This window comes from Glandiceps talaboti, chromosome 6, assembly GCF_964340395.1.
Source record: "Glandiceps talaboti chromosome 6, keGlaTala1.1, whole genome shotgun sequence".
NCBI classification, from domain to species: Eukaryota; Metazoa; Hemichordata; class Enteropneusta; family Spengelidae; genus Glandiceps; species Glandiceps talaboti.
Genome location: NC_135554.1, coordinates 19,647,258 through 19,660,051, shown reverse-complemented (window position 1 = coordinate 19,660,051; position 12,794 = coordinate 19,647,258). Strand labels below are relative to the sequence as shown.

At 35.1% G+C, this 12,794-nt stretch overlaps 1 protein-coding gene across 2 annotated transcripts; it reads right to left on the bottom strand.

The window, feature by feature from the left end:
* Positions 1-2,649: 2,649 nt before the first annotated feature.
* LOC144436158 (uncharacterized) lies at positions 2,650-12,692 on the bottom strand. Of its 2 annotated transcripts, none has more exons than XM_078124864.1 (2): positions 12,666-12,692; positions 2,650-8,775 (listed from the first exon to the last, which is right to left on the bottom strand). In XM_078124864.1, the coding sequence occupies exon 2, from the start codon at positions 7,515-7,517 to the stop codon at positions 5,289-5,291; it is 2,229 nt and encodes a 742-aa protein (XP_077980990.1). In that variant the 5' UTR covers positions 7,518-8,775; positions 12,666-12,692; the 3' UTR covers positions 2,650-5,288. The 2 variants fall into 2 exon arrangements, with proteins under 2 accessions (XP_077980990.1, XP_077980989.1); XM_078124863.1 differs by lacking the exon at positions 12,666-12,692 and adding an exon at positions 9,435-9,567.
* Between the last annotated feature and the right edge of the window lie 102 nt (positions 12,693-12,794).

The window sequence follows — 12,794 nt, the reverse complement described above, 5'->3', positions numbered from 1 at the left end:
ATGTTTGAGAATATTTCAAGAACTCATTATTGATTATTGTTTTATGGAAACAAAGGAAGGAATCCACAGATTGCCATTGAAACTCAAAAGTCACTGACTCCAGTTGCAGGTCAACTTTATTTTATAACAACATCACTGATCAAAACAGTCCTACAACATTCACTTCCTGTTTTTGGAAAAGTTCGCTGCCAACTTTTATTTATGGGAAGAATCAATCGTGGTTGAAAAAGTTTCAGAAAAAGTCATATATATCAAGATTTTTTTCGTCAAGAATTTTTTCGTCAATAACAAAAGATGTGATCACCAACATTTTGCAGGTTCTAGATGACAACATTTGTGACATGTTTACAAAATGGATCTGTTATTCATAGATTTATATATGCTGTAAATGTTGGTGTATTCTGTGCATGATATTGTACATTAGTCCACAAGTTTACTGCCTAACGTAGAATGTGGATATACATGTAAAAGTAAGTGATATCATTTCAATAAAATCTATGTGGATACATTATTAACTTAAAATTGTCTCATGATTTTTTGGGAAGCTGAAGTTTGAAATGGTGTAATCAATATCAGAGTGGTGGAAAATCTGAACAGTTCACACACTAGGACATTCGTGACTTGACTGTTTACATGATATAATCTTGCCCTTAGTTTCCAAAGTACATGGTATGGAATAGACTGACACCTTGTGGGCGCAGTCTAATCTCTTTGCCCATTAGGGCAGGCTGATAAGCCTGGACCGATGACGTCACTACAGTCTAGTCTGTAAGATACAGACATTCGTGCCACATTATCAGGCAGCACTCATGGTTAAGAAGCCTGATAAGGCCTGAACAGCATAACATATCGTACAGTCTACATTACAGTCTAGGTAGGGTAAAGATCAAAACACTCCACAACTGCCATGGAATGAGTATTTCCTTGTATCCTTCAACTTCTGCTGAATAACAATTTAATCACCCTCATTTTGTAGACACTCACAAATTTATTATTTATCTTCAACCACAATATTACAAATAGAAACACAACAAAGCACACTCTTATTTCATTCTTAACAAAAAAAATACATGGATGTGTTCTTCAAGTTTACATTTCCGAAAAAAAAAATCAAAAATGTTAATACTGACATAAGTATGAATTTCTCAAAACTTACAATGAAAATTATGTAAATATAGAACAAATACACAAATGAAAACTGGATGGTCTCAACAAAACACAACTCACAAGCTTTATAAAAATTCTGACTAACATTATTTTACCCTCTTAGGCCAAAAAAAAAAGGAGTTGTTTCTGGTCAGCGTGTGCATTACTTATATACCCCTACGTCGGACTTTTTTTTGTGTGTGTGTTTATCCAGCTCATGAGGTCTGCAGATCCAAGGGGGAAACACAAAAATAACCCTCCCTACTTCAATGAAGACAATTGCAGAGCCAATCATGAACAAGCGAATGACATCTGCGCCACATACATACTTGCTCTAAAGTACTAAATAAAAAGAACAGTAACTGCCATAAATAGAAGATTGAGTGACAGGTTTGTTGAGAATTAAAAAAATAATCGCGTCGTCGCACCACTTTAGACGACATGTCCTTACCAGAAACAATTCTTTTGTTTTTTAGCCTTAAAAGAGCATCAGAAGGTCAGCAATTTGATGAATAATAAAAATAATAAAATACATATTTCTTATCAAATTTAATTTTCCATTAACATTTTATTGTGATTGAAAATTTGAATGAATACTGAATACCTATCAGGTGCACGATAAAACCTTTATGGGCAAAAATAAATTTAAAGTTTTTTGGGTTTTGGTTGTACGGTTCTAAAACTTGTCACTTTCATTGATAGCTTCACTTACATAATACTTTGGTAACTAAAATTAAAAACTGTATTCAAATTTCCCAGTCAATTTTGTTTTAATTCTGAGGCAAATTTCTGGCAATTGGGGGATTAATGGACAGTGAACAAGGCACTACAAAGTTACACACCAAAATTAGCAAAATATTAAAACAGAAACAAAGCACACAATAAATTGCTCATGACTACAGCTATACAATGAAACAATTTGTTTATAATTATGTATTTGTTTGTATGTATGTATGTATGTATGTATGTATGTGTGTATATGTGTGTATGTATATATGTATGTATGTATGTATGTGTGAGTATGTACGTATGTATGTATGTACATATGTATGTATGTATGTGTGTGTGTATGTATGTATGTATGTATGTATGTGCATGTATGTATGTATGTATGTATGTATGTACGTACGTATGTATGTGTGAGTATGTATGTATGTATGTATGTATGTATGTATGTATGTATGTGTGTGTATGCGTGTGTATGTATGTATGTATGTATGTATGTATGTATGTATGTATGTATGTGTGTATGTGTAACAACATTTAGCAATTTAAACTTGCTACACCACATAATAACCACACAATTTTCTACACACGTCACACTTCAAAAAGAATACAACTTCTGATATAAATGCAATGAACACTTGTCTCTTTCCTTAGACTGACAATGTAAATGAGTGTTGATGCTTTCAAAGTAGTACTGAGCAAACATGTAAATCAAGTCAAATATCATACATATACATCCATAAATTATAAAAGGGATTCTCAACAGAAATAAAGAATGGCATCAACAACTTGTATGCTATCACAGGACTAATCCAGTACAAAACAAGGACATATAAAATCCAAAGTCAAACTCAGAAAATAGCAGGATAAACTGCATGTATATAACATGTTATCACACAAATCACTTATCACATGTTCTTTACTAATTACTTAGATAATGCATACACAACACAGGGCATATGTAAGCAAAATGTTTACATATGCACACATTGAAAAGTCATTAATTATTGACTTATTTAAAATCTCTTTGTAAAGCACAAACTTACAGTTGGGACAAGATATATTACAACACTATAGATATAAACTATGTTTAACTCTATACATATACATAATGTACACTTTCCGAGTGATAAAACTAACAATACTGATATTGAAATAGATACCACTGAATAATGGTATTCTGACATACTGGTCAGTGTTTTTTGTTAAGGGTGCCAGTTGCTAAAATCTATCTAAGTTTTCAAGGTATTCATAATTTTACCAAAGTTCAAAACCAAAATTATGATAAAATTGTAGAGAAATCGATACAAGTTTGACTAGATTTCCCTGCTGTGTTATCAGGGTTCCACACCAAAATTATGGTACTAGGTTAATGTAGGAACATATACAAGTTTTAATGACAAGATTTCACTCTTCTGTTACTATGGTTCCCCACAAAAATTATAGCATGAAAAATTCACCAATTTTACAAGATTTGCATCCTCTGTACAGGAGGTTTTAAAAAATTTGCAAAAACTCTGCCGATATATGGATTCCTCTTACACAAATAAAGACTATAGTACCATGAGTATAGTACATACATACATACAAACAAACAAACAGCCTACAGTATGTTTCAAAACAGTCATTACATTTTTATAAAGCATGACTGGTGTTATATTACAAGACTGAGACGAGAAAAAAGACTGGCCATAAAACTGTAAATGTTAAAGCTTTAAAAAAATCTGATGCAGTGACATCTTCTCTTCTTTACATAAATTAATGTTGTAAAACATAAGTTACTATCATAAAATTACATATTTCAAAATCACATTTGGATGATTTAGATTCAAAACCTAACTTTCACAACATTTCATCTGCCTCCCCAGCACACTAAAAAGGTAAAACACTCTCAAAAGTTTAAGATCTCAGTGCATCTGATTACTATCGTTTCACAAAATCTCAACACATATTTTGTGTTTGAATTTAGGCAAAACGTTTGACCCAGGAATAGTCCACAAATCATGTTTTATTTGAAAGTCCGAACTGTATAAACACAATTACTTTGGAATGAGAGTGTGTAAATTGTGAAATCGTTTCATATCACAAGTATAGTCTCTAAGGTACACAGTGACTGGGTGCCTAATGCATCAGCCAACTTTGATCAGTGTGGCATGACGTTGAGTCATATCTTTCAGACTTTATCACAGGTAAAGATCAATACTACTGAGATTTGCTTGTATTTCACTTCTAAACTTATTTGAATTCATTTTGCCGAAACAATTTTGTGCCACAATAAATTACTTCCACTGGTAAATTCTGAGTATTAAAATGTGGCATGTAACAATGGCAAATTTATATAGTGAGAATTAATACACTAACTAATACAAAAAGTGAGGGGACTAGAAGTATACTTCAGTCAAAAATTGTTTATCAGCCAAACATAAAGTGGAGCTAAAATGGGAAAATATGATGTACCTGTACATGAAATACAGTCACTGATGACTGAAAAGAAGTGATTTATTGTTTTTTTGAATTTGTGTACAGTTCCTCTACCATGTATGTATGATACACTTAGGGACTGTAGATACCGGGTAATGTTGAAACTCATGTGACTGTCTAACATTCTATCTTTCCACCAATAAGAAATGTAATGAAGTATGTTATATTATACCTCAACCACTTGTAAATGGGCACTTAAAATTATTTCTTTTCCAACTTTTGAATTATAATTAGCAATACAATGTGCTCAAACTAAGAGAGTGAGTCCATTAACTGTCAAGTCTAGAATACAAAATGTACTTCTTTTCTGTAAAGGCAGACAGCCAACACTCCAACACTGTTAGCCTATAAGGTACGCCGAGATGGGGCACCCTCACACATCAATCAGCCCTTTTCAGAGCAGAACAGTGAGGGCAGAGCGACACGATTTATCTTACAATCTACCAACAGTGCATACATCTATCAAAAGCTGTGACTTGTTTTGGTCATTGATACATGTATTGATGTAATAGTTGTGATGGTGAGATGGGGATGGGTGGGGTACGGTAACCACATTTGACCAGTGATTCCTTCATCATATGTTTAAAGTTAGGGAGGCTAATGCCCAGTACATGAACTCATATCATACTCATACGTTCTTGCTGAGTTTCAAAATTACAAAAATATTGTGCAACGGGACAGTAAAATCAAACTGCACACTAGACTTACTAATACATATAAATCTATAAACTGGTTACTATTTACAATTGTGTAGATGATTCACCAGCCTACAGCAGCTTGTACATTCCTTTGCAATGAGAATAAGTACAAGTCTTGAGTACAAATTTTAAGCTTTCCAGATGTTATATTTCATACAAAATGGACGGTTGTTAAAATGACTAAGTTCATTTCTTTCCCTAAAACCTAGTTACATACCTGAGTAACCTCACATCTGTTTACAACTTGATAAAGATATTCTGTCTTCTGCCTCCTACATTACGCAGAAATCTGCTTCTGTTGTCATGGAAATATTCATCATGTACTTTACATTTCACTAAGGTGTGATACTGCTCTACCATAGCAACCACCTTCTCTGTATCTAAGCAACTCTGGTGCCCTACAGTTACTCCTAAAGCTCTCAATTTGCGACAACTTTCAAAAATTTCCTTAACACCAAAATCTGACACACCCACTGCACCCCAAACTAGTACACTTTGTAACTCAGGGCAACACTGCGCTAACTTTGACAGTGTGAAATCTGTGACCTTTGACATGGTAGTTTGCCAGCAGGAAACGTCAATGGATTCCAAATAAGGAGAATTCTGAATCACATGACTAACTCCTGAATCTGTAATGAGAGGCAACTCTTTCAGATTCAGAGATTTTAGATGGTGGCAGTGATTCCCAATCTGAATCAAGCTACCATCACTTAGCTTGGAGCAATAACTCAGATCTAAATACTGAAGCTGCATTGGCAAACTCCTTGCATTGTATTCTATCTTGTGTATAGTCTTTGATTGTGAACCAAAATTTCTCAAGAATTCCACGTCAGTCATAGGTGTAGCACCGAGGTATACCTCATCTTCTGTTGTAGTCATGGCAACACTACTACTACTACTACAACAAGCACCATAACCATTGTCATTGAAATATTTTGTGAAGTCAATCTGTACATCTTCATCATTTGCGACATCATCACAAGCGTGTTGCATAGCAACAGGATTTCTGTCTTCATTATCCTGATCAGCTTCTTCTTCTCCTCCCGAGTCTCCAGTACACATACCACTACTCAGCATTTCAGCAAAGCCAGAGTCATCAGGATCACACTCCAAACACTCCTTCTGTTTACTACGCTTTTCTGACACTTCTTCGTCATCATGCTTCTCTCTTACTTCCTCCTCCTCGGATGAGAGATAGCCCAACTCATCTGCTAAAACCTCCTCCTCTCTTTGTATAATCTTGATACTTTTTGTACCATTGATGAAACCCACAGTGCCTTCAACGTTGACGGCATTGTATCTTTCATCGAGAAACACCTGTTGTATACCCTGGCATTTCTGAACATCCAGATACCGAAGTCTAGCACAGTTCTGAAGAACGGTATTCAATCCAGGGGATGTTATAGACGATGAGCTTCTCATTTCTAAGTATTCTAATAACTGACACTTCTCTGCAAGTTTTAGTAGGCTACTGTTTGTTACTTTTGAACAGCAGCTCAAATTCAAATGCCGTAACTTGAGACAATTGGATGCTACAGCCGAGACTCCTACATCAGATATATACTGCGACGACTGCAGATGTTCAGCAGTTTGGATATCCAAGTACTGCAATTCTGTGCAATACATTGCAATACTTATCAAACTCGCATCTGTTGTTTTCTTTTGGTTTGTGGCTGCGATTATCAAATGTGTTAAATGCGGCGAATTTTCAGCTAATGCCGTGATGGCATCGTCTCCAATTCGGCAATTTGCTAAGGAGACCCACTTTAAGTTAGTTAGCTTCGTACTCATTTCTTTGATACATTTGTCACTCAGGGAAACACAAAGACCTAACTTCATGCATCTTAACTTTGGACACTTCGTAGCAAACTCGACGACTGTGTTATCTGACAGGAAAGCTGAGTTTCTAGCATCAAAAAATTCTAGATGTGGACATCTCTCCGCTACCTGTTTTAGGTTCACATTACAATTTTTCATGCTACCAATATTGGTATAGAAAGCATCGACTCGCAGATGCAACTTTACAAGACCACTAAATCGGTGGAGGATACTTGGTGACAGTTTACGACACCCTAAGATATTGATATGTTCTAATTTTGTACATTTTGTGATGAGTGATGTCAATGCTTTGTCATTGATACTGGTATATGCAACATTTAACGATATCAAATTTGGGCAATGCTTGGCAATGTACGAGAAACTTTTATCAGACAACTCAGAGCAATTCAATACATTTATCTTATGAACTACACTAGAGTTAGTCATCAGAGAAAGGAAAAACTCATCGTTGATGACATTCTTATTATCATTGGTCCTAGCTAGCTTTATTACTTTCCATAACATATAATCATGACTTAGTTTATTCCAGTGTTTATTGGTCAATCTTATACCAAGACATATGTCCTGATAAGTGAGATTTTTAAAGATCTCAACAAGGAGATTATCTCCTAATGCTGAGATCTGCATGATGCAAGTGTATCTTTCTACAGTTGCTAGGCAGTCTGAACCTTTCTACAGTTGCTAGGCAGTCTGTACCTTTCTACAGTTGCTAGGCAGTCTGTACCTTTCTACAGTTGCTAGGCAGTCTGTACCTTTCTACAGTTGTGAGGTAGCCTGCACCTTTCTACAATTGCTAGGCAGTCTAACTTTCAATAGTTGCTAGGTAGTCTATACCTTTCTAAAGTTGCTAGGTAGTCTATACCTCTACAGTTGCTAGGTGGACTGTACCTTTCTACAGTACAGTTGCTAGGCAGTCTATACCTTTCTACAGTTGTGAGGTAGTCTGTATCTTTCTACAGTTGCTAGGTGGGCTGTACCTTCTACAGTTGCTAGGGAGACTGTACATGCACTTCAGTTGCTTAGCAGTCTGTACCTTCTGCAGTAGTTAGACAGTAGGTACCTTTCTATAGTTGTTGGCATTGGCAGACTGTACTTTCTTCTATAGTTTTTTAGGCAGCCTACACCTTTCTACAGCTGCTAGGTAGTCTGTGCCTGAGTATGTATGGCTAATGTGGCAACTGTTCAACAATGACTGTTCAAGTTCAAATGGATTCCATATATTTGAGTGTTAAAGCTACCAGTTGGCTGGTTAATGTTCAGTTTTGGATTGCACAAGCCCTTTGAAATGTAGAAAGTTCCTTGATTGGCTTCTGGACTGGCCTGAAAAGTTTATGTTCTCTTGACTGGCGTCTGAAAATAGTTGTTGAGTCTAAAAAGGTATAATACAACAATCTCATATATTTGACTGTATGTACCACCACTTTTGATTGGTTTGAACTTGATGGTAACGATGGTAAGATGTATCACAGTTCCTGATTGGTCCGTGTGTTTGTTAGCAGGACCGACATGTGAAGAGGGTGTTCACAACTGTGATTGGCTTCTGGACTAGTTCTCACAGTGACCCTACAAAGAAATCAAGTGGTCACACTGACAGGAATATGCCACCTCTTTTGATTGGTTTAAACCAGCTGGTAAAGAACACTAGATCTATCACCACTCTGGATTGGTTCAAACCAATTGGTAAAGCTGACAGAATATATCACCCCATTCAGTTGGCTTTTGGTAAACTTGATGGGCTCCTGTCTGTTGATTGGTTCCTTAATGTGGTGTGGACTTCAATGTCATATTCACAGATGTAAACCCTGGTGATTGGTTTTAGGATATGCCAGGTCCTGATAGAAGCTATTGAGTATGTCAAACTTCTCATCACCAGGGTCAACCAATGCTGAAAATAAATAAAAAATACTACATGTAATATTGAATTTCTTTTGATTTATCTTAAATGTATTTTGTTCATAATAATATTGTTGTGAATTCCACTCCCTTCATAGACTTGAAATTGAAATGTAATATTGCAGACTTAATTCCTAGAGACATTTCACTGAAATTGAAAAACTTTTTTAAAATAAAAATTTGAAAATACAAAATGTGTGGTACCAATGATATTATAGCAGCACAGCTGACTGCATGACCATTAACCATTTCCTATTATCAATAACAGAGGTAATTATTTTGCTTTGAATGGTTGCCAAACTATCAAAACAGCTACAAAGTAAAAACATCCTTACTAAATACATCTTACAGCAATCAGTGCAGGGGTAAATTTCTGAATTCGCTGTCAGACTTTTTTGTTTCACAAAATCACACTTACAGTTACAAAAACATGCAGAGAGACACTCCACTTGCCATGCCCAACATAGCACTGAGGAACTATACGTTTTCAGTGTTGTGGTACAAATACTAATTAAGTGTAAGTTGTAAACCTACAGACTACATATTAATGTCTTTTTCAATGAATATGAGATAATGAAAAACAACCACTGATATTGAACATGGAACACTGGTTCAGTTTTCTAGCTAGAGACACTGATGATATATACTCACAATTGGCTTGCATGCATACACTGTATGGGTTTAGCACGCTATTTAGAATGGTACTGACAGTACACCTGAAATCCCAGCCAGTAACTGAGTACACAAACCAACTGTAAGTGACAAATTTTATACTCATGCTGTTCTTTATGTAACAGCTAAATAATAGGCTACCTGGGCATGCATTCTATTTAAATTAAAAAGAATGAACTTTAAAAGGTCGCATAATTTATCTCTTTAGAAAAAATATGCAAGTCATCTTATATTGGCAAGTTTTATCAATTGCCATTGTTCTCTTTCTAGTACAATGTATTGTGTCCTAATGAAAAGCTGCTACCAGGGTGGCAGCAATGTAGACCATTCTACCTGTCTAGGTTACTCAAAGGTCAAACTACAACAAAAAATATATTTCAGTCAATAAATATGCAAGTCATCTGATCATCTTGGCAAGTTTCCAAAGTTTCCACAGCTACCAAAGTGGTGACTATCTTCCTGTTTTTCCCACCATTCATTGACACAACTACTACTACTACTACTATAAATTTATAGCCAGGCTCAGTGACTCACTTTAACAAAGTATACTATTATCAAAATAATGGTACACATATAACAGGCTTAGTATTAAATCTGCTGACTCACTCATGACAATAAAATTGTGTGTTCCCATTTCAACATCCCCCAAAGTCCATCCTGTCACTTTTATACCAATTTTAATCATTTACTGTTTTTTTTTTATTTCACTCTGTCATATATAATATGCAAAGCTGGGACTTTCCAAAATGACTTGTATAAAAAGGGACCCTTCTGATTGGTCAATAAGTTGCAGGATGATATATTTGGTCATGTGAGGGCATGCTACATATGCAAAAATAATGCTAGTCTTTTGCAAGTGTCTGTAATTAACATGGAATTAAAAGCCCTTGAAGACTCAAAATACAATAACAATAACAATAATAACAGATATGTTTTCGGAATAATAGACTTGAAATTGACCAAACAATCAATTTTTTTTTACCAAATGCGCATACAGTATCCAGCATTTCCACAATAGAATCCACAAGACATCCCCATCAAACACCAATACAACCAGATGAATCAACATTTAATATTTAAAAGAGGGTGGGTATAAATATAACGTATAAGGAGAGTTATGCAGTACAGTTTCACACGCTTTTGCTCAAGATTTAAACCTGTCACTATAATCTACCTACAGATAAAATTGACCACTAATTGACAGATACATGTACATTTTGTATTTTTAGAAGTAATCGAACATACATGTATGTACTTAAATGATGAAACAAAAATTGTCAGTTACAGTCAGTGCAATTTTAACTGTTTCAAAAAAATAAAGTTGGGATGCTGAGTTATGAAAATATTCTTTAACAGCCCCTCCCCTTCTTACAATGGTTTCACCGAATCACGCACAACAACTGCAAAACCAGACAACAGTAGAGAGATAAACTATATAAACTGACTTATGGGGGTCTTGACATACATAACAGTTACCTTTTGGTATAAAGATATCGAATGGACACAAAAAGGCTCCCTAACATTTCATTTTTAATTCTAAGACAATATATCACTTCATTGTGTGAAGGACAATGGTTACCAAGTGACCTTATATCTTATTTCCAATGACCTCTTTAATTATTCATCACCAGTATTCTTATCACCTGCAGTACGGCTTTGTTTGCAGCAAGCTGACCAGAACTTCTTCCATACTTCAAACATATAAAAACACTCTAGAATTTTTCATATCCTGTATATATATATTTTTGGTATTCAGGTTTTTTTAATTTTGAGCTGCCATACTTTCCAAGAAATCGAAGCATGAAATGTAACTGGAAAAATGTGTTTTCATAATTTTCGGTCTTTTACAAACTTTTAGGTTCTTGTAACGCTGGAGAATGTATGACCGAAAACTTGACGTATTTCACAAATTTGTAACACATTGACAAAAAGACAAGTGATTGACTCTGTAGATAAGCTCTAGTAGATTCTGACTACTGACATATGGCCTAGTCTGTGCACACACAAAGTAAAATCAATGATTAGTATAGACTCAGAAAGATTGAACTTTTCAGTGAACGTTGGGTAACAGAAAAAGATCACGAAATTTTATCTGAGATTTAAAGGAAAATGTAGTATGTCTGTATCAATTTTCTTCAACGGCAATTACATATCATATATATCTCCTACTGGTAAAACTTGGGACAATGTTATGGAGAAATTCATTGTAGAACGTGGAATGATTCAGCAATTTAATATATACAATCACTCCTCCAATAGAGCAGTACAATTGAACCTAAAGCTTTGATTGTATTTAGGGGCCAGTTATTGCTACCTACGTACAATAACTATTTTCAAAATATTTCCAGCTTATTTTCACGATTCTGTGTATTATTTTACCTTTCCCAAGAGCAAGCAAGTAAGCATAAATTAACACATACAACAAGTTGAAGTATTCCTACTGGCACTGCTTATGCTATTTTTATGGTATACATATATTGTTAACAGCAGCAGAGGTTCTTGCAAAACTTTATCTAAAACCTCCAACTTTGCAGCCATACCTTCATTGGTATGTACATTTTCCACATGACTGTGTGCACGACAGAATCAATATCTGAATACCAACAACTGTAATTCGTAGTTGCAAAAGTGAACTAGTGAAAAAACAAACAGATTTTTGTGTTCGAATTTTTTTACTATAAATGTTGGTGCAATGGATTGGGTCACTTTCTCAATAATGCACCGTGAGACATGTTTTTATGTATGTTTGTTGAGGTGAAATCTCTGGAGTGAAATACACCATAGACCCTCCACGTCCACCCACACGTACAGCAACATCAGCAAAAATTTCTTTAAAAGTAGTTATTTGACACAGGCGACTATTGAATATAGTCAATAAGTGACACAAATTTTGCCGAGTTTGCAAATACTCTCGATATTTTGTCGAGTTTGATATTCGTGCACCGCTATATATTCGTGAGTCAGCAATACACAAACAATGGGTTGCCTTTTGTCTGTTCCTTGCCTTTGTTATGTTTGGTAATGTTATTGTTTTTTAAAATCTTCACACACATGCACTTTTTTAAATCACGCATTTGAAAATCGTACTCTCTAAAGACAACCAACACAAACCTAAGGCGATGCAATGCAAGGTAAGTATATCAATTTCACTGCACTTCTACAATTCTTAGATATTTGTTGACTAAATAGTTCAAATGCAGAGACACTTACCGGATATGTCTGCTTCGTCAAACTTCGCACAGCACAGTACCGCTTTGGGGTCATGACCGCAATATTATGAGACCGCTTAGCTACAGCTAAAAAAATATATGGCTGATTTCAATATTCTTGCTTGTCAAT